The 21,614-nt window shown below is 56.0% G+C and overlaps 1 protein-coding gene across 4 annotated transcripts in view; it reads right to left on the bottom strand.

The window, feature by feature from the left end:
• CACNA1I (calcium voltage-gated channel subunit alpha1 I) overlaps positions 1 to 21,614 on the bottom strand; it is a 110,220-nt gene that overhangs the window by 5,149 nt on the left and 83,457 nt on the right. For 2 of the 4 annotated variants that reach the window (XM_066358468.1, XM_066358465.1), the window contains 23 exons: positions 21,116 to 21,271; positions 20,571 to 20,664; positions 19,714 to 19,913; positions 18,684 to 19,154; positions 17,571 to 17,671; positions 16,755 to 16,878; positions 16,420 to 16,488; positions 15,703 to 15,887; positions 15,126 to 15,252; positions 13,766 to 13,891; positions 12,575 to 12,664; positions 11,032 to 11,224; positions 10,301 to 10,452; positions 8,762 to 8,871; positions 8,021 to 8,154; positions 7,245 to 7,315; positions 5,070 to 5,148; positions 4,332 to 4,453; positions 3,522 to 3,860; positions 3,132 to 3,275; positions 2,607 to 2,729; positions 1,908 to 2,073; positions 83 to 279 (listed from right to left, as the gene is read on the bottom strand). In XM_066358468.1, the coding sequence (XP_066214565.1) occupies positions 83 to 279; positions 1,908 to 2,073; positions 2,607 to 2,729; positions 3,132 to 3,275; positions 3,522 to 3,860; positions 4,332 to 4,453; positions 5,070 to 5,148; positions 7,245 to 7,315; positions 8,021 to 8,154; positions 8,762 to 8,871; positions 10,301 to 10,452; positions 11,032 to 11,224; positions 12,575 to 12,664; positions 13,766 to 13,891; positions 15,126 to 15,252; positions 15,703 to 15,887; positions 16,420 to 16,488; positions 16,755 to 16,878; positions 17,571 to 17,671; positions 18,684 to 19,154; positions 19,714 to 19,913; positions 20,571 to 20,664; positions 21,116 to 21,271 (3,573 nt within the window). Of the gene's footprint in view, positions 1 to 82; positions 283 to 1,907; positions 2,074 to 2,606; positions 2,730 to 3,131; positions 3,276 to 3,521; positions 3,861 to 4,331; positions 4,454 to 5,069; positions 5,149 to 7,244; positions 7,316 to 8,020; positions 8,155 to 8,761; positions 8,872 to 10,300; positions 10,453 to 11,031; positions 11,225 to 12,574; positions 12,665 to 13,765; positions 13,892 to 15,125; positions 15,253 to 15,702; positions 15,888 to 16,419; positions 16,489 to 16,754; positions 16,879 to 17,570; positions 17,672 to 18,683; positions 19,155 to 19,713; positions 19,914 to 20,570; positions 20,665 to 21,115; positions 21,272 to 21,614 lie in introns of all 4 variants that reach the window. The other 2 variants (XM_066358464.1, XM_066358466.1) reach the window with 1 other exon arrangement.

Genomic DNA, 21,614 nt, shown 5'->3' with positions numbered 1-21,614 from the left:
AGACCTGCCTCTCTACCTCCACCTGGAACTCCAAGGCCCCACTCATAGGTCCCCCAGCTGAGGAGTCAGGGAGGTGCCGTACCTGCCGGAGGAGGGTGCAGTTGACACTGGGTGACCGCAGGGATGCCCAGGAACCCTGCAGGGCGATCTTGGGGAGGGTCCTGGCACCAGCATCCTTCTCCTGCCCTTTCTGGCTGGCAGACACAGCAGGGTGGAAGAACTCTGCCGGCATGGGTAGGAGTGGGCTGGAGGCCTCCGGGGAGAAGGGGCTCGAAGGTGCTGCTGGAAAGGGAGGAGAGGGCGCTGGGGAGCAAGATCGGGCTGGCGAGCCCCTGCAGGGAGGGGCTGCCTAACGAGCTGGCTGTGAGACTATGGGCAAGTCTCCCTCTCTGAGCCTCCGTGTCCCCACTGTGAGAGAGATAGTGAGCCTGCCCATGTGATTCCCAGGAGGACAGGCACTAGACAAAAGCACAGCGTTTGGAGCCAAGCAGACCTGGCTCAAGGACTACTGGGTTCCTGCCTCTATGAAATGGGTACCAGCTGCCTCCTTCAAGGGGTGGAGGGAGGTTTTAAGAACCAGAGCCAGCCGTGCAGTTCCCAGCCCAGTGTCAGGAGCACAGCAGATGTTATCAGTGCCACCTCCCAGGGCCTGATACCCCACGGGGTCCAGCCGGGCCTGGGGCCCACCTAGGACAGGAGGCAAGGTGGGCACCGTGCTCGACTGGCTGAGCGGATAGAATGCTGCTGGATCTGTCTGATCTGCTCCACTGGGGGTGGGGAGGGGTAAGGATAGGGTGAGGGGGCAGTGAAGGTGGGCAGCAGGCATGGCCAGTCGCCTCTGCCCAATTTCCTTAGTCAGTGCCTCTGCCCAATTTCCTTAGTCAGTGCCTTCTAGGGTGAGAATGGGATGAAGGAATTGGGGCTTAATGTACCCAAAGTGGCTGGACAACTTGAATGTCCCCAGATGCAATATGTCATCTTATTACTTAAGGAAAATGCAAATAAATGGTTAATTAAAGGGGATGAGATTTCATTCAATCAGAATGGTTCTTGGGTCCTGGGCCCTGAATTTTGGTTTAGGAAGTCTGGGATCTTAGCACCTCCAGCTGCCATGTCCAGTCCAGAGGCCACTGATTTTAGGGTAGGTCCTTGGAAAAGTCAGCCCACCCCCAGCTTCTCAACAGTACTCAATGCCAGGCCTCCCAGAAGAGTACTGAGGTGAGCTTAGGGTCTTGGGGACTCTCTTCTGTTGAGATTATCTCTCTGTCCCCTTCCTTAGCCAGTGCTATGAAACCAGACTCCTGTCACCCTCCAAGAGGACTCAAGGTAAAGGTGAGCCCTAGTGATGGACAGGCCAGCTCAGTCCTCTGTCCTGGTACCCAGAGCCAAGCCACGGGCCCAAAGCACAAACATAGGATGCCCAAGGGCAGAGCCAAAGGATAAATTCAGGACATTTTACAAAAGGGCTAGTGAGGTCAACAGGCTTTCTGTTGTTCAACATCACCTTGTGTGAAGATCTGTGGGACACATATCTCTCAAATTCAGCTCTAGAAAAACAACTCAATAACGTGGCTGCTTTCTTTCTGCTTGACACTGAGATCTGTGTGTGCAAATCTGTTTTCCTCTTCACCAGAGCTCCCAGGAAGCTCAGAATGGAGCCTTCTCTAGCCCAGGTTTCTGATACAATTTTTCTCACCTCTCTATTATTTGGCCCTTGATCTTTTATCGTTGTACTATCAGGCCTGAAATTCCTATCTTTTATTCTCATTTACCTGGTTCTTTCCTGACTCAATCAATATAATAGTACGTGGGAAAAAAAAACACTAAGGAAGAATCTCAACCAGCTGCCCCTGAAGCAGTCACCCGAGAACAGGGCTGTGGGGAGCTGGTGGGTGGCTACCCCTCACCTGGGCTGCTCTCATGTTTCAGCCAGGACCGGACAGGGTTGAACGAGATAGCCTCCATTTCGCACAGGAAGTTCTCTGGATCCGAAGATACAGCCGTGTTGGTCAAGGGGAAGAAGCATTCACCAAGGTCCCCGACACGCATGGGCTCAGGTGGGTTTGGCTCACCCTGCAGGAAAAGAGAGGTAAATAGGTTAGGGCAGTGGAGAAGGGGGCAGGGGCCAAGCCCATCACAGCTGCCTTTGTGCTCCTGATCCATAGTCCTTTGCTCAGGCCACTTTCAATGCCTGGGATGACCTTCTCCACACCCTGTCCCCCTGGCCAACAATCGTCATCTTCCAAAACCTGGGTGAAAGGGCTCCACCTCCAGAAAGCCTCTCTGATGTCCCAGGCAGGTCAGTTTACCACTCACTCCCCTCTTGACTCTGAGATCCTTAAAGGCAATAGAAGGTCTTCTCATTTAGATAAAAAGTATCTAAAGCAATAAGGAGTGGCTGAGGCCACTGGATGCCATCGTTGGGGTCCTTGCTGAACTTGCTCTGTGACTTCAGGTAAATCATTGCACCTCTCTGAGCCCTACTGCCCTCATCTGACCAACAAGAGAGGAAGGCCTGGTAGACAGCAAGTACTGCTTAAATGGTGCACTGGGAACAAGCAGTGTCCTGCTGAGCAGGCAGAGGCCAGCCCACCAGGGCCACTCACCTTGCTGTCTTTAGGGCGAAGTGGGCAGGCTGTGGGGTCCTCGAGACTCAGGTCATCGCCTAGCAGGATGGATGAGGACCTGTCTGAGTTCAGGGAGAAGGCTTCTGTCTCAGCCAGCTGCACCTGCAGAGAAAGGCAGCAGCCTCAAGTCATCCTTGGGGTTGGGACTGGGCTGGCCTGGTCCTCCAGAAAGACACAGGGTGGTGGTCAGAGAGTTTCAGAGATCTACTGGTATGGATGGTATGCCCACCCTGGGTAGGGGGCCCAGCCTAAGCTAGAGTGGCACAGGAGAGACATGATAGCATCTAAGCAGCCCAGACTGGGCTGGACTGGGTAGGGCTGGGCCAGGCCAGGCCAGGCCTAGGGCAAGAAAGTTGCCATGAGCCATGAACTCCAAAGCTGGTCCACTTGTCCACAGACCAAGTGTCCCTGGAGACCAGCCAGTATGAGCCAAGACTATGGGCAGGTTTCTGACAGAGTTGTGCTTTTGCCTCAAGCCAGCCCACCATAAGGTGCTAGCCTTACCTCTTGCTTGTGGTGACACTTCCTGCAGCTGGCCGGTGAGGAGTAGTGGTGGAAAATGGAACCAGACAGGTTGTCGATGATTGTTAGTTCCCCCTCCAAGGAGTCCTTGATGATTAAAGAGACGCTGTCCAGCCACAGGTTCTCCTAGGCGGACAGGATGGGCAGGGACAAGTGGGATTATCACTGGGTGGGGACAGTGGGGTGGGCGGGGCACAGCTGCCCTCTTGGTTCTCTGCACCTGTGGCCTGGGCTCGACCCATTCACCACAGGGTCACACAGAGTTGAGCAGGGTGGGGCCCCAAAAGACAGGGATCTCTGCCCAAGGCCATCCGGGCTAGCTTCCCTGGCAGCCCCAAGGTCCCGCCCTTGGCAACCCCAGTCCCTGCCCACCTGGGCTGGAGAATAGCAGTGCCTGCACAGGCGGCTTTCCAAGTCACCCCCGCTGCCTGACCCTCCTGGCCCTCGGCCGGATGCACCCGGGGAGCCAGTGGGCGGCTGTGGGCTGAGACTGAGGCCCTGGGCCATCTCAAGCTCGAGTTCTGCATCCATCTCAGCATCCTCCTGAGCCTCCTTGTTGCTGTCATCCAGGTGCTTCATGAGCACAGCCACCACCACGTTGATGAGTACAAACTGAGCGGTGAGCACAAAGCTGACGAAGTACAGCGGCGACACAAACTGCAGGCTGCTCAGGCAGCTGCGCTCGTCGTGCGTGCAGTCCCGCAGCGTGTCCTGCGCGGGCAAGGACGGCAATAAGGGCCCCAGGGTCTCAAGGCACAGGCTTCACTTCTGCTTTCTGGGCCCTTCTCCCTCACCGCAGGGCAATGGGCAGGACAGTAAATGCCAGGGCCTTGGCCCCAGGAGGAGCAGTGACTACAGCCCCTGCCCTGGACCATGTGCCTGCAGTCCCTCTGGCCCCGGGTGGAGTCATGTCCCCTAGCACCTGGGCACCGATCTGAGCACCGCATGTAGGGGTGGACAGAGGACCCATTTTGGCTTCATCTGTACCTCACTGTGCTTCTGAGTCTCAGGCAGGGCCCCCAGCAGGGCGCTCTGCTTCTCTGAGCCTTGCCTTGCCTTCCCATTTGCAACGTGGTGCTGGGCGGGCAGACAGCCAGGTGCCCTGACCATCGGGACTGTCACCAGCACCCCTGCTCTCAGAATCCAGCCTGAGTTCTCCCTCCCCAGCCTGCCCACAAGTACCTTCATGATCCCATTCCAATTGTCACCAGTGGAGACCTGGAAGAGCGTGAGGAAGGCCATGCCGAAGTTCTCGAAGGTGGCGTGCCGGCTCATGCCCTCACATGGGTTCTCGTCGTTGCAGACTGAAAGGAAAGGAGGTCAGCTGTCCCACTGCAGAGCCCGCCCCACCTCTTCTCAGTAGCCCCATTACAACCCTCAGAGGTGCATGTGGACTGTGCCCAGCCCACAGATGGAGCAACTGAGGCATAGGAAGGTGGCAAACAAGCTGGAGCTCAGGCTCAGGTGGGCCTGGCTCCACCTCCAATCTGAGTATTAGTTCCAAAGGGAGAGGGTAGAGTGGGTGAGGCCCAGTCCCCAAGGGAGTCCTGCTTTCTGGAGTTGATCCTGTGTTGAACTGAGCATTCTGCTTGTAGGAATGACCCTGGCCCAGGATGGACATTGGCTTGTGGGGCCGGAGGGGGCATACTCAAGGTCAGACAGATGGGGGTCTCCAAGTAGGGGTCCATGGCATAGACACTTGGGGTGTGCACATGGACTCAGGTCAGCATCTCTCAAAGGCTCCTACTCACATGGGAGGGGGATCTGGATGGTGGAGGGCCACCCATCCATCCCTCCATGGCCATCTGTGGAGGCATCTCCCCAATACAAAGACCCTGTATGACAGTCTAGAGGGGCTCTCAGCACCCCCACCCCTCCCCCGATCCGGTCCACCCCCCATCCCAGGCCTGCATCACTCACCCAGCTTCCCGAAGAGCTCCACTCCCAGGGCAGCATAGATGAAGAAGAGCAGCATGAAGAGGAGGCCCAGGTTGCCTACCTGTGGAGACAGCAGAAAGGGCTGGGCCGCCTGGGGTAGGAGTCGGGGGAGGGGGCCTGCAGGCTCTAGGGAACTGGTCAGTCTGTGAGCCAGGGCAGCCATATCATTTCACCAGGCTCTGTGTTCATGTCTGCCACCCCCACCTGACCCCCTCACATGACCTCCTAGAGAGACAGAGAGAGAGGAGCGGGGAGGAGCAGGAGGCATCAACTCCCATATGTGCCTTGACCAGGCAAGCCCAGGGTTTCAAACCGGCGACCTCAGTGTTCCCAGTCGACGCTTTATCCACTGCGCCACCATCAGGTGGATTCAAGTACTTCACATTCATGAGTTCACTTATTTCCCATTCTTAAGATGAAGAAAGAAAAGTACCGAGAGATAAAGTTTCTTGCCCAGGGTCACACCACTAATACGAGGTAGGACTGAGATTCAAACCCAGCCCACTGGCCCCAGGGTCCATGCACAGAATCACTATTCTGTACGCCTGTGCATAGTTAGTGCCATCCCATGGATGAATACAGAGAGGGAGAAAAGGATGTCTCAGCAATAATGCCACCTTCTCCATGAAGCCTGCATAGATTCCACCAGGCAGACTGGGGTTCAGTCTGATAGTGTGAGTGTAACTAATGTGTCCCTACCACTGTCTCTGCTGGTCTGGGAAGTCCTTGAGAGCAGGTACATGGCTAGATTAAGATCTGCTTCCTCAGACCAGCATGGAGCAGGAATCATGCAGGACTGTGGGCCCCAGAAGCCTCCTGCAAACCCAGCCACCCCCATCCCACAGCTCCTGTGGGAGGAAAATGTCCCAGATTCCAAACCTATTTCAAATTTATCCATATGCTAGAAACCGCCTTTAACTCGTGTTGTGGATAAGATAAGGCTCAAACACATTCTTGCCCTAGAAAGGAAATATCTCCTAGACCCCTCAGAAGACCTGCATGAATGAGTCAGAAGACGTTTGCATTAATTGCTGGAAAGTAAACCACGTTAATCACAGCCTCCTAATGCTTTTCTGCTCTGGAGGAGGGTTCCCTTCTGAACTGCTCTACAGGCACACCAACAGTGTCTAATTAAATGAGGCTCATACATTAATGAAACAATCACTTACTGAGCACCTATGAGGCAAGGTGTGAGGCCGTGGCAGCCAAAGGAATGGTGCGTGTGTGGCCCGGGCCACAGCATTTGTTAGCCAGTGTCCACCTCACTTTTACCAGTCCTCCCTCCTCCCTCAGCATGTTCCAGAGCTGCCAGGGCTGCGGCCACCTCCCCACCCTTCCCTGCCTCCAGCCTCTCCCTCCGAGGCATTCTCCTCTGATCTCCAGAGCAACCTTCGGAAAGGTTGAGGCCTCCCTTGTCCAGAACCTCCTGCGGTGCCCACTGCCTGCAGCACAAAGCCCAAATGTGCTGCCCTGGCATCAAAGGCGTGACCTCGCCCGGCAGACTCCTCCAGGCCTGATCTTCTAACACGGCAACTCTAGCCATACCTCAGAAAAGAGACCCTATTGCATATTCTGTTCCCTCTGCAGAAAAGACCCTCTCTCTGTCTTTGGTAAATGCTTCCTCCCCACCCCTCAAAGCCCAGGTCACCAGTCACCTCCCCTGAGGAGGCTTCCTCGATGCCTTCTCCCTTTGCGCACAAGGGAAGAGGCCAAAGTTTCGTTTTCATAGCACTTTAGAGATCCGTGGTAATGTCCAGGGTCTGCCAATACATTTTCACACCTTCTCTGATTTCCTTACTTTGTGTCAGGGCTTCTCCTCTCTCCCCAGCATGGTGTAGGCTCCTCACCACATTTTCCTGAGGCATCGGTCTTCCCTACCAGCCTGGCCACTCTTGAGGGCAGAATGTGGGTCCCCTAGGGCCAGCCAAGAGCTCAGTACAGAGCAAGGTTGGAGAGTAGTTGGTGACATTAGGAAGAAAGAGGCAGAGGGGACCTGTCCCAGCTCTCACAGCACCAACTCAAACTGCTCCTCTGGAGGAAAGATTCTGCATTGGCTCTGGGCAGGTTTAAGGAGACGGGAAGTCAGAGCCTGCGTGCCCCAGGGCCCAGCGTGACACCAACAGGCAGGGGGAGCTGCTGGGGGGGAGCGGCTCTTACCTGGGGCAGAGCTTGCACCACCGTGTCCAGCAGGGCCCGCATCCCCGTGGCCATCTTCAACAGCTTCAGCACTGTGTGTGAGACCCAGCCCGGCCCACTCAATGTGCCACACAAGGTGTGGACATTGGTGTAAAAAAGTCCAAGAGAAGGAGGGCAGGCCCAGTGGGAACCGAGGGATAAAAAGCGTGTGAGGGAAATAAAGTGTAAGTGCCTAATTCACCGTGATGAGCCAAAAACGACCATCCAGTGAGTGCCCAGCCTCTTCCTGTGGCTACAGAGAGCCCTACTGTACTCTGAGCTTCTCCACACCCAGCCACCTCGGGACCCGGAGGCAACAGGTGGGTGCAGGTGGAAGGGTAGGAGGCACCTGGGTGAGCATGAGGCAGGAGGTTTTGGAAGGAGTGTGGGACAGCCTTGGTGTGAGAGGGAAGTCTGGGAGAAGAAGGATTTTAAGAAGCATCGAGGCCTGTGTGTCCTCACCGGTGTTGGAGAAATGCCAGTGAGGAACCCCGTCTTCCCGGCTGCACTGGGTCCCTTCATTCCAACCTAAGACTGGACTGCATGGGTCGTGGTGTAATAAGGAGGTGGGGTGCAGGGTGCTGTACAGAGCAGTATGTGGGTGAGGGCACGTGAGTGTGTACACACAGGGGCGAGCGCACGTCGGCGTGAGGTCCTCCTGACTTCTGTCCTCCCTGCTCAGCAAGAAGCCCATCGTGCCACGCTCCTCCCCCCCATCAGGCCCATGCTCCCGTCCCCTGGCCGTCCTCTGCCCTCACCCCGAGCGATGCGCAGAACCCGCATGATGCGAATGATGGTGGGGTTGATGGGCAGTGCCGCGTTGATCTCGATCTCCTCCAGCGTGATGCCCATGACCGACAGCAGCACAATGGCCAGATCCAGCTGGTTCCACCTGCTCAGACGACATGGGAGGGCACGAGTGGAGAGCAGAGTGAGAGTCACTCTGGCTTAGACACGCCTCAGTCCGGAGGCACTCCCAAGCTCTCCACGCTCTTGCTGTGGCCGGCAGGGGTGGGTGACTATCCTCCCACCAGTCCCTCCAGACCCCACTAGGTCCAGCTCTCTCTCTGCCCCTGAACAACCTCCAATTCCTCAAGCAAGGGGCTGACCAGGCTAAATAAATATCTCTGGCCTCCTGCAGGTGAGAAAAAATGGGCTCTAACTTAAAGCTCTGAATCTTGTTCCTTCTGTGTGGCCTAGGCTAGTCTGTGAACCTCTCTGAACCTTATTTGCTCCCTCTGTAGGGGAACAAAGTGTGTCCTTCTCTGCTTATGGAGTATGGAGGGCCCACAGGAGACATGCTGAAGAGACTTAGTAGAATGCCCTGCACCCATCAGGTAAGACCATAACTACTTGTTCATGGCTGTAGGCAGCACCCAGAGGCTTCTGGCCAACACTTTTAGTTTCCCTCCTCTGACTGCTCCAGGCTTCCCCAGGGATCAAGACTGCTTCCCCATCATGCAGCTCCTATGCTGCGATGGCCTGGCCCAGTCACTCACCGATCCTTGAAGAAGCGCCTCAGACCAAATGCCACCAGCTTCAGCACAGCCTCCAGTACAAAGACAGTGGTAAACATATAGTTGCAGTACTTGAGGGCTGTCTCCAGGGACTACGAGATAAGGGTAAAGAGAAGCATGATCCAGGCCCCATAACCTGCCCCCACCTTCCTCTAGTCAAAAAGTTTCTGTTTTTTAAAGGAGAATTTAATCCATTCGCCTTTAATGCAATGACCAATGGTATCTGCTTTTATTCCTTCCATCTTACATAATGTGCACTATTTATTTCACAGTGCTGTTTCGTTTTCCTTATTTCTGCTGCTTTGGTCCAGGTACCCCTCTTTGGAAGCAGTGTTGAGTAATGGTTAATGGTCATGGTTAAGAACCAGACTGCCTAGATTTGAATGCTGGCTCAGCAGTTACTCCTTGTTCACTATGACTCTGGACCTCTCTGGACTGTTTTCCAATCTGTATACTGGGGATAATCATAGGACCTTACCTCAGAAAGTGGTTGTGAAACTTAAACAAGCTAATAACCCTGTGCCAGACTGGACTACATACTTAAATACTTAGTAAATGTGAGCTATTATTATTTCAGTTCTTCATTTTAATTTGTAAGTTCTACAACTACTGTCCTTTCTGTAAACGGTTGCTTTCCTTTTCCCTGCATGTATAACATTCCTTCCCTATCATTTAAAATAATATACTAACTCCTGCCCTAGCCAGGTAGCTCAGTTGGTTAGAGCATTATCCAGATACACCAAGGCAATGGGTTTGATTCCTGGTCAGGGCACATACAAGAATCAACCAATGAATGCATAAATAACTAGTAATCTCTAGAACAACAAATCGATGTTTCTCTCATTCTCCCTCCCTCCTTCCCTCTCTCTAAAATCAGTTAATAAATTTTTAAAAGTTAGGAAAAAAAGATGCTAACTGCTCATCTGGAGGCTCTGCTCCCCTCTTCTTCCCCCCATCTCCGATAAGTACAAGCTTTTGGAATGTACTTGCCCCTACACGTCCTCACATGCTATGCATGCACACTGCCTGCAAATAGCTGGGAGCTGGTCATCTTCTCCCACCTCTGTGTTTGCTCCCTGTCATCCTACACCTGGAATGTCCCTCCCCCAGGTTCCATGTGCCCAGGCAGCAGTGAAGGCCACATGGCAATCCTAGAATGCAAATCAAAGCTCCAGTCCTGGCTCCACTACTTACTGGCTTGCTAATTGAAGCAGCACATTTTACCTCTCTGAGCTTCAGTTTTTTCATCTCCAAAATCTGGAGAAAATCCTCTCCTCACCTTAAGGTTACTGCGAGGATAAGAGAGTTAAATCTGTAGCAAAAAGTCATATTAAACACAACACAGCTTCCTCTCTGGCGTTTCTCTCTCATTCATCTGTCCTGCCCAGCCATGAGCTTCCTGAGCATAGAACCCAGGATGGGGGACTGCTCAGATCCTTTGCTGCCCTGTCTCTAGGTTGGGGTCCTGCTGAGGCCCCACTACCCATGGGACCTCAGGCTGGGGGCAGAGCTGGGGCTCACCGTTGGCTGGTTGTAGTGCTCCAGGGACATGGTGACCACATTGAGGCAGATGATGAAGGTGATGAAGATGTCCAGGTAGTGGCTGGTGCACATGGAGTGGATAAGCAGCCGGGTGGGGCAGTAGGTGGCATAGTAGGGCAGCCGCTGGGCCTCTGCCAGGGTGCAAGGGGGAGTGGCACAGACCACAGAGGGTAGTGAAGGAGGGAACAGAACACGTGATAGGAGAGACAGAAAAGGGAGGGAGCAAAGGGGAGAGATGTCAGTCCATTCAGTCCCTGGAGTTAAAGAGTGAGGTCCCCTCCACCTAGCCAGGGGGCCACAGGTAAGCAAGTAAGATGTGGGGGTGGGTGGCAAAGAGGGCAGGGCACTGGTTCTCCCCGTTCACCCCAAACCGTGCCCCTGTCAGGGGTTTCCGGTCTGTTGCAGGGAGGACAGGGGTCCCACAGCTCAGGGTTGAGCATCCAGGTTCTACCTTTGGCCTCTGTCTGGATGAGACACCTGGTTGGCATTGGTGTCACCATCAGACTCCAGGGGGACACAGATAGGGCAGACAGGCAGTGCCACCCAGACAGGCAGACACTGGGGGAAGGGGCAGGGCCGGGGCACCAGGGCCATATCTTATGTTCCTTCCAGCTCCAAAGGCCAAGAGGCTGGTGCCGGGCCCAGGCCTCAGGCACCCAGGAGTGTCGTGAGCAGAAGACAGGCCTGGGCCCGTTGACGTCACCACTCACTCCGACGCTTCTTCTCCAAGCGCCGCAGCCGCTTCTCCTCCCGCCGCCGCGCCTCCTCGGCCTCCTGGTGCTGCCGGCACTTGTGGAAGTTCTCCACCACAACGCCCACGAACATGTTGAGCACGAAGAAGCTGACGATGAGCAGGAAGGAGATGAAGTAGAGCAGCATCCAGGGGTTGTGGTTGGGCACGGGCTGCAGGGAGCCAGATGGGGCTGAGGCAGGCTGAGCCGGCACCAGCACCGCAGGGCCTGCCAGCGAAGGGGGGGTACCTACATGCTGAGCCTCAATGTGGCAGGAACACTGACAGAGCCTGCCTCCTAGGGGGCTGTGACATTTAAAGGAGGAAGCAAGTAGGGAGTGCCCATCCTGGCCTGGCACGAGTGAAGTGCTCAGCGAAGAGAGCCCCTCCCCTTCCCTGCCTCTGTTGCCTCTTAGATACATACCCACCTGTCTTCTTCCTCTCACCCCTCTCACCACCCACCCATCCACTCACCTGCCCATCCTTCCATCCACCCACTTAATCACCTGTCCATCCTTCCATCCACCCATCCACCCACCGATGTATCCATCTACTCACCCATCCGCTTATCCATTCACCCATCCATCCATCCACTTATTTATCTGTCCATCCATCACCCATCCATTTAGCCATCCATCCAACCATCTATCCATCCACTTATTAATCCATCCAGAAATAAGGCAGCCAACAGAGGGAAAAGCATATCCTGGTGAGTCTGTGTGTGTGGTATGTATGTATGGTGTGTGTGTGTGTGTGTGTGTGTGTGTGTGTGGCTGGGGTAGTGGACAGGAGGGGTGACTAAGAACTGGAGGAAGATGCCTCCAAGTGTTCTCATTCCCTTCCTAGGCCCAGAAGGGACCCCTACTCCTAGGGGTATCTTTGGAGCAAAAGCTCAGGCCTCCTATCAGGCCCAACCTCCTCCCAGACCCCCTTCTACCCAGCCCACGCTCAAATCCATCCTCACCCAGCAGTCCACAGGAAGCTCCCACAGCAAACCTAATGGTGTCATTTCCTTGCTATACCACCTTCACTGACTCCCACTGCCCTCAGATAACTCTAGTCCTTTCTGTGACACATATGGGGTCTTCTGGACTATCCAGCCCTGCTGGCCTCCTCCACACCTCCTGCCATTCTCCTGTCACTTTCTATCCTGAACTTTGACTTATGATTCCCTGAACATGTCACTCTCTTGCTTCAAACCTACAACTTCTGTCCCTCCCACCAGCTGGCTCAGCCCCTGTCCACCCATAAGGCTCTGCACACCTCCAGGCAGGAGCCGATGTGAAGGCTATCCCTACAGAGCAGGGGGCTTTGTTGAAGCAAATGGAACAATGACTTTTGCTACCCAAGGAGTGGCCCTAGTGGGTGGAGGATTTGGGCCAAGATAGTGAGGAGTGAGCCATGTTGACAGTGGGCAACACTGGGGCTGTGAGTCTTGCTGATACCAGTTTCAGACCACGGGACCCCAAAAACACTGTGTCTTTTCCCCACTGCCCTGCTGACCTGGCCCCAGCCATGCCCACCTGCTGGTCCACAGCAACGGCATCCAGTCCGTTGTACATGATGTTCACCCAGCCATCCTTGGAGGCTAGGACAAAGAGGGACATCAGGGCCTGGAAGACACAGGGAGGAGAGGGTACAGAGGTGATCGATATAGGCAGCTCACGCTGCATCTGCCCCTCCTCAGCTCTCCATTTTTCTGCCTCTGGGAGGCAGAGGGACAAGAAGACCTCCCCACGTTGAGGGCAGAGCTGAGCCTTCAAATGACAAAGCTTTTCCAAGGACCTACTGTGTGCCTGTCATATATCCTGCAGGCACTGCTGCAGGAGAATGAGCACTGGGCCAGGGGTGTTGGGTTCCAGTTTCAACTCTGAAATTAACCGGGCAATTCATGAGCTCTTGCCCCTCACCTGCAGAATGTAGCTAATATTTAAGTGGCCTCCTACCAGGTTTGCTGAGAAAGTCAGCTGAGACTTTAAATGGGAAGGTTCCTGATAAACATGAGGGCCCCTGTTACTGTCACTCTGAGCTTGCTTCTAGCACCTGAACACAGGAGCTCATGAAAGAAGTCGAAGCCCTGGGTCACAGCCCAAGCTCTAACACTAAATGGCTGTGTGACTTGGGGAAAGTTCTTCGATGTCTCAGCCTCCTCGTCTATAAATGGCAAAAATAACTATCATTAATGAGATTTTTGAGACAGAGTTGATCACCAGGAGACAGCCAGCCAAAGCTTCTACACAGATGTCAGCCAAAGCACCCTCATCTCCCTTCAACGTGGCTATGGGATGGTTCTAAAGGACCCGGCCCAGATGCTCACATGCAGTAGGCACTCAAAGGTTTTCTAAGCTAGAGTGAACCAATGCTATCTGTGCAGAGCCCAAGCACAATGAAGTTAGTGGGTTCACAAAGGGCCCTGGGCTAGCAGAGGCTGCCTGGCAGTTACACACCCTACTCCGGACACCTCCCCACATCCCATGCTTCCACCACATTGTTCATTTGTTGGAGCCCTGGGCCAGGAAATGAGGTTCTCCCACCCATTTTACAGAAGAGGAAACTGAGGCTTAGAAGTCACAGGGTCAGTCCTGGTAGGGCAAGAGTGGAAGCTGGTCTATAACCACAGGCTGTTGGCACTGAAGAGCTGTTGCTCCACCCTCTGGGGTGAGGTAAGGAGTAGGTCACTGGGATCAGGTAAGGAGTAGGTCGGTGGAGCTCACCTGGCCCAGGTTGTCGAAGTTGTACTTGTGATGTACCCAGCGGTAATTGGCAGCCATGCAGTCAGAACGGTTGGTGATGTTGCGGGTGTCCACACCTAGACAGTGGTAGAACTTGCCCTTGAAGAGCTGGAGGAAAAGAACACAGACTGAGTGACTATTCTGCCAACACTCCTGGGGTTGGGGTGCAAATCAAAAGAAGGACAGCTCCTCAGGAGGAACCTCCCCTATACACAGCCAGGGCCAAGCACTCGACCACACCATCTCCCCAAGTCCCCCAACATGAGGTGGAGCTACTCTCATCCCATCTCACAGATGAGGAAACTGAAGCCTAGGGGTGACTGGTAATTTTCTCCAAGTCACTTGAAGTTTAGGAAGTGGCAAAGCCAAGGTTCACACCCTGGTTTGTCTGATTCCTGGGTTTCCACAGACCCAAGATCAGACCCCAGTACCAGCACTGGCGATCAGGCAGGGAACTCACAGGAGAAAGATGCCTGCATATCCCCAGGGAGGAGAGAGAGAAGTAAAGGGACTCCTCACCCGAGGCCCAACACCCAGCTGCCTGGAAGGAGCACGGCCATTGTCCACAAGGGATCCACTTCAAGCCCCTCCTACCCAGGCAGCTCCACTGTCGATCTCTCAGCAACCCCAAAGGACACCTGTGCCCAGGACTCCAAACACAGGACTTCAAGACTCAGATAGTCAACAAACAGGAAATGTCTCAGTAGCAGCTGAGACCCCAGAGGCCCCAGGTCACTCTGGTCATCCCCGTCACACTTTATGACCCAATCCACTCCTCTCTGTCCAGCCCTGATGCCCATCTTACTCCTAGCTTGGATTCCAAACTAAAATCCGTTAGCTCAAGGTTCCTCCTGTGTCAGAGAGCTCCATAGCCCTGATCCCTGAGATGCCAAGCCCCAACTCTTTAACTGCCATTCCAGGTCTTTCCCCCTTTGACCCAGCCCACTGTATGTCTCATCTCTCTATTTCAGCCAGAGCTCTTGGGTTCATCTCCACACATGTGCCTATCCTTCCCTGAAATACCCACCCCCCAACTATGACTGGTCAAAACCACCTTTCCTTCAAGGCCCAGTGCAAAGGTCACCTTCTTCAGGGTGCTTCCCCCATTGACCCCAGCCCAGCCCCGTGTTCCTTCATACTTTGGACCCCTGTGATCCTGTTTACCTAGTCTACTTTGCACTCAGACTGGGAGCTCACCTCTAACAGGGACATGGCTACTCCACCTGGGCCACCTGAGCACCCAGGTCAACCAGCACAGGGCGGGGGAGCTGGGTGGGAGTGAGGAGCTTCTTCTCTGACCTTGGAGCCAACCCCACTGCCTACCCAGCCTGGGCACCCTCACCTGTACTCCCAAGATGCCGAAGATGATGAAGAAGGCACAGCAGATGAGGACAATGTTGCCGATGGGCTTAAGGGAGGAGATGAGTGTCTCCACCACCAACTTCAGACCAGGCGCCCTGCTGATGACACTACAGGCAGGAAGGGGCCAGGGCACTGTTAGCTCTCAGGTAGGCCAGGAGACAGCCCCAGTCACCCCAGAGTCACCAGGGCGGTGGCCTCCAGGCTCCAGATCTGTATGCATAGCAAGGCACTGTGCCTTCACCCCATCCCCTTGGGGTCCATACACCTTCACGTAGAGACTGAGGCCCACAGACAGCAGTGAGCCACACAGGGACACACAGAGAGAGGGTAGCTATCCTGGGGACACTTTCAGCCCTGGTCTTCCAGCACACACACACACACACACACACACACTCTCTCTCTCTCTCTCTCTCTTTCCAGGCTTCTCTCCAGGAGCAGGGTCCACAGCTCAGCTAGTGCTTGGCACATGCTAGCAGAGGACCGAATGGGTAGGAAGGGCAGAAGTGAATGGTCCACTTAGACCTCAGGGGCTTCCCCAAACACTGAGGAGTCCTTACCGCAGGGGTCGTAGGGTGCGCAAAAGCCTTAGGACCCGGAGAACCCCCAAGATCTTGGCTCCACCGGCCGAGGCCACAGACACCACTATGTCAATGATTGACACAAAGACTAGAAAGCCGTCCAGCACGTTCCAGCTGCTGCGCAGGTATGCCTGCTCGCCAAAGTACAAACCCAGGGAGACCACCTAAGGGCGGAGTGATGGGAGGGTCAGTCAGGCTTGCCAGATGGGGCAGGGCAAGGACAGGTGAGCAGGGAGCAGAGTCAGGCTGGTGGGGTGGAACCTGAGGGAGGGCAGGGCCCACGTGCCAGCCGCCCACTCAGAGGTGGGCCATAGACTGAGGTCAAGGCACTCGCAGGCCCCATCTGGCAAACCCAATTCAAAGCCAGGTGCTCTGGAAAGCTCCAGGACAGAATTGATCCCCTGCTTCGCATACCTCCAGCAAGTATCTCTGTTACATTGTAAATGTTTCCCGGCATTGCCTTCCTGGCAAGTTTGACCTCCTGGAGAGCAGGAATGTGGCTGACCCCATCCCCTGGGCCCTAGTAGCCCAGTGCTGGTATCAAGCCCGGGATGGGCCTCTGGGGCCCCTGTGAAATGTTGCTGAAGGCAGTGAATGACAGGCTGAGGGAGGGCTGATCCAGGGCCAAACCCCCACACCCTTTATCCCCCAACCATGCTGGGGGTGGAAGCAGTCCCAGGTGAAGGCAGGGGCTACCTTTAGTGTCATCTCGCCCACGAAGATGGCTGTGAAGATATAGTTGGACGCAGTGAGGAATATGCGTTCCTGAAAGAGCCGGGAAGGACCATGGGCCTGGGGCTCCAGAACTGCCGAGCTCCCTGGTCACCTCTGCCTTCAGCCAAGGGGCATCCAGAGGAGGCTGCAACTTCAGAGTCCAAGGAGGTGTCTCCCACCCCAGAGACAAGCTCCCTGACACACCTTCCTGCACAGCTTCCCTAGCCCCCTTGGCCCCGCACCCTGTCCCATAGCAAGCCCCAGTGGCCTGACCCTCTGTCTGTCCCTTGCTCTGCCCAAAGGCCCCAGTCACTCACAGTGCTGCCAGCCTCAATCTGGGGACGCTCTAGGGCGATGGTGATGCAGTTGAGAAAAATGAAGGCCAGGACGACGTAGTCAAAGAGCTTGTGGGCGATGATGGTCTGGCACAGGACCCGGAACCTGAACAGAGTGCGCAGGGGCCACGAGTGTCAGTTTGCCCCTCACCGCAGCCAGGAGGAAGGCAAAGGGCTTAAGCCTAGGTATGGCTTAGAAGAAGCTGACCCTCCTCTTCTCTGGCCACACAACCAGTGGCGACTTTATATCTGTTCAAGGTGCCCGCCTGGAGCCACCTTCCCTGACCACACACCCATGGCAACTCCTATAGCCACAGGATAAAGGGCATCCACTTTGCCCTGGCACTCAAGGCTTTTCAAATAGCGACCCAAATCCCTGGCCCCTGCCCTCTAGCCACAGGGACACACACTGCCTGTTACCCTAAGTTTCTGCCCCAGACCTTCCCTCAGCGGCTCCCTCCACCTGGACTAGTCCCTAACAGTTCTGCTTTACCTACAGAATGCTACAAAGGCCTCCTCCAACAGGAAGCCTTCTAATGCCCCACCCAGATGGGAGCACCCCAGGCTCCTGTCCAACCTTGTGTCCTGTACAGGGATGGCCAAGACCACAGGAGATGCTCCAAAAGTCCTCATCCAAACATTCTTCCTCCCCTGCAGCTCCTCTGAGGTCCCTCTGAGGTATGAGAGCGACCCTCTACCCCCAGCCCTGCAAAGGCCCTGCCTGCTCTGCAGAAATCTCTCCCTTCCAGACATGTCCACCCTCTAGTCTAACCTTACCCCAAGCCTGGGCCTGCCCACCTGTTCTCAGGGGAGAAGAGATAGACAGACCAGTCCTCTCGGACCTCGCACCAATCAGGCTTGTAGACGTCAATCATCTTGCGCACGCGGAAGCACAGAGTCTGACAAAGAGAGTAGTGGGTGCAGACTGGTCAGCACTGCCCAGAGCTGCCCATCTCCACCCACTCCGGCCATCCAGCAAACTGGGGTCTCTGGATGACCTCATACTCTCCCAGCAAGACCAGACCCCTTACCTCACCCATGGCAGCGGAGACTCTCTCCCAAAAGTGGTCAACTCCATCCCGCCTGCTGATCACTGCCTGAAGCCCTGTCCTCCTTGGCCACGCCCCTTGAGCCGTCCCCTTCTGGCCCTCCCCCTCTAACCCCGCGCCCCGTCCCCTCCCCTCTTCTGTCAGAGCAGACTTACGGGCCCCTACGTCTGGCCCCTAGAGCAGGTCCCACTCAGCCTGGCCCCTAGAGCGGGTCCCACTCAGCCTGGCCCCTGGAGCGGGTCCCACTCAGCCTGGCCCCTGGAGCGGGTCCCACTCAGCCTGGCCCCTAGAGCGGGTCCCACTCAGCCTGGCCCCTGGAGCGGGTCCCACTCAGCCTGGCCCCTGGAGCGGGTCCCACTCAGCCTGGCCCCTAGAGCGCGTCCCTCAGCCTGGCCCCTGGAGCGGGTCCCACTCAGCCTGGCCCCTGGAGCGGGTCCCACTCAGCCTGGCCCCTGGAGCGGGTCCCACTCAGCCTGGCCCCTGGAGCGGGTCCCACTCAGCCTGGCCCCTGGAGCGGGTCCCACTCAGCCTGGCCCCTAGAGCGCGTCCCTCAGCCTGGCCCCTGGAGCGGGTCTCACTCAGCCTGGCCCCTGGAGCGGGTCCCACTCAGCCTGGCCCCTGGAGCGGGTCCCACTCAGCCTGGCCCCTGGAGCGGGTCCCACTCAGCCTGGCCCCTGGAGCGGGTCCCACTCAGCCTGACCCCTGGAGCGGGTCCCACTCAGCCTGGCCCCTGGAGCGGGTCCCACTCAGCCTGGCCCCTGGAGCGGGTCCCACTCAGCCTGGCCCCTGGAGCGGGTCCCACTCAGCCTGGCCCCTGGAGCGGGTCCCACTCAGCCTGGCCCCTAGAGCGGGTCCCACTCACGTAGTCGACCTCCTCCTCATCCTCCCCGTGGTCCCGGCGGTCGTCCATCTTGGTGAAGACCTCCTTGGCGATGCTGGGCATCCTGCCATTGCAGTCTTCGTGCCCGAGGGCCGAGCCCACTGCCCTCCAGGCCGCCCGGTGGTGAGGGCCCACAGCGGGCCCCAGCTCTGCCAGGTCCACTGAGTCTCTTGTATCGAGGGACAGTGTCCGACGATGGTGGTGGTGACGGTGCAGCGGATGGGGACCATGATGCGGGTGGTGGGCGTGCGGAGTGTGCAGGGGCGCGGCCCGCGGTGGCCCCTCGTCCCGGACGCCCTCGCAGGCCCGGGCTCCACCTCCACGCTCAGCAGAGAGCAGGGACTCGTGCTCCACCGATGGCAGCTTGTGCTTGAGGCTGTTCCAGCTGGAGCGGCGACTGGCCCAGGCCCCGCTGCGGCCCCACGGCCCATAATAGGAGCTCCGGGAGCTGGACTGGGAGGAAGCCAGGGCACTGGTCAGCGCCAGACAGACACTCAGGATTGTGGCTGAAGGCAGCCTGCCGACTACCCAATAAGGCCCTAAAAGGACCGCTGGCCTGTCCAGTAGGTGACAGAGCCAGCTAGACTCCAGGAGTTGTTTCAGCACCCAGCCTCTTACTCCATTCACATCCATGGTTATGTGGGCATGTCCAGTTTGGTTCCATTTCCTCCTGTCACCTTACTTCCTTTGAGGAAAGTACAGTTTCCTCTTTACAGGTAAGGAAACTGCGGCTCAGAGAAGCCTGCAACTTAAAAAACCCATTCTCCACACCACACCCATTGCGCTCATTCATTCACCCATTCATTCATTCATCCCTTGCTCCCCAGCCCCGCTCTGGCACTGGGAATTCAGAAGTACAACAGACACGACCCTTGCCTGGTTCTGGCTAGACACTCTGGCATGCTAAGCCTGGGTAACAGTCTGAAGCTGGACTGGCAGGCACTTCTGCCCAGGGACCCTCAGCACACACCCAGCAGGAAGCAACCATCCATAGCACCCCACAAGGACTCACCAGGGAGCGCTGGTCGTAGCTCAACCTCCCCAGTGACATGACACTGCTCTTGCGGGAGCCCAACGCCACCAGGACAGGGTCCGGCTGCAGCGACAGGTGAGCAGGTGCCACGGCCGCACTGGGGCCCAGATGTCCACCCAGCGGGAGATTGGGGTCCAGGTGCCCATTGGGGGTCATGGGAATTGGGCAGAGCTTTGAATCTGGAGGGGTGAGATGGAGACAGAGGGAGGGGCAGGCAGAAGGCCAGAACAAGAGCAAAAGAAGCCATGAGACAAAGAAACAGACATGGATCATAACAAATGGAGTTTTTTTGAGAACTCCATCAGAAGTCTTCCAGGTTGGACCCCATCACATTTGCCTCCCCTCTGCCCAGCCTGCAGAGCTCTCGGCTTTATGTTTGGATAAGTGAATCCCTTGCCTTCTGTGTTCAGGGTACCTTCAAGCTTCACCCAGCATGAGAACCTCACTCCTATGCCCACTATGGGAAGCAAGGCAGAGTTACCTTCCAGCTCAGTTACCAAGGACACAGGGCGAGTTGGGGAAGTTTTGCTCCAAGCTGCCCAGTGGTGCCAAACAGGACCATAAACTAGGCATCCTGAGGCCCAAGGCTCTTTCCAACAAGCCACACAATGTAGAGGAATGAGGATGGGCTGCATCTACCCCTGTAGCTAGAATTCAGGAGGGTCATGAAGGCCACTGACTTTTTGAGATTTAGCATTTCTTTCAATTATGAATGTAAACAACAAACCACAGAAATTAGCAGTCATAGAGCCTGGTCTTGAAGGGAAACCAAACGCCATGCCCTTTGTCCACCTGGATCTCTGGGGAAGGGTCCTGGGCCCCTTAGGTCTGTTTACCTCCGCTATAGTCCAGGCCCTCCTGGAGCTTGTCAAACTCCTCCGTGTTGGATAAACTCTGGTCCTCGTCTGAATAGGAGCGATTGGCGTCACCCTGGGAGACGGTCCCTCACATTGGAACACAAGTCAGCTCAGCCCTTCCCTCCCTTGTGAACTTTTCAATGAGTGTTTTCATCCCCATTTTACAGATGCGGAAACTGAGGCTCAGGAAAGGGAAGTGAGAAGCTAATGAAGACCTAGAACACAAACCCACATGTGCCTGACTGCAAGTTCCCACAAGCCTCAGAAAATGGAGGAGGCAGGATCCAGAATCCCACGTCTTGGAGATTTGAGAATCTCAGAGAGGGAGAGGCAGGGATCCCAGATGCTCCCTCCACCTGCATGCTTCCTATGATGGGAAGCTCACTACTTCATTAGTAACTCCCTCCTCTGGAAACTCTCCTGCCAGATGTTTGAATTGCAGCCCTCCCTCATCCAGACCCCCTCCCCTCACCAGTCTTGTGTAGGCCCCATGGGGGTGCTTCCTCCACCAGGGCCACAGTCACCTCTGCCTGGAAGCCTTCCACCAGGATGGCCACCAGCAGGTTGAAGAGCACATAGTTGCCGAAGGTCATGAGGGCAACAAAGTAGAGGGAGGCCCAGGGGGAGGTGGAAGCCATGCCATTGTAGAGGACAACGTTCCAGTCCTCCTGGGTGAGGATCTGTGGGGGAAGGAGCACACAGCTCAGTACAGGAGGAACCCCAGGTCCCAACCCAACCCAAAAGGAGGGGGACCCCACTGGGTGGCATACCTAAAGGCACACAGCAGCCCGTGCACACCTAGAGTGTCCTCCCACAGGTGCTCGAGCACACCCAGGGACCTCAAGTATTATGACTCTAGTTGGGTACATGCCCACCTGGCAGAGCCTCAGTCTCTCTCTCTCTCTCTCTCTCTCTCTCTCTCTCTCTCTCTCTCTCTCTCACACACACACACACACACACACACACACACTGCTCTGCCTGCTGCTCCCAGCTTGCCCATACCCTCAAGCCTGTGTCCCACAC

The sequence above is a fragment of the Saccopteryx leptura genome, chromosome 1 (assembly GCF_036850995.1).
Source record: "Saccopteryx leptura isolate mSacLep1 chromosome 1, mSacLep1_pri_phased_curated, whole genome shotgun sequence".
Lineage (NCBI taxonomy): Eukaryota > Metazoa > Chordata > Mammalia > Chiroptera > Emballonuridae > Saccopteryx > Saccopteryx leptura.
The sequence above is the reverse complement of the archived record's forward strand: the minus strand, read 5'-3'. Positions and strand labels throughout refer to the sequence as shown.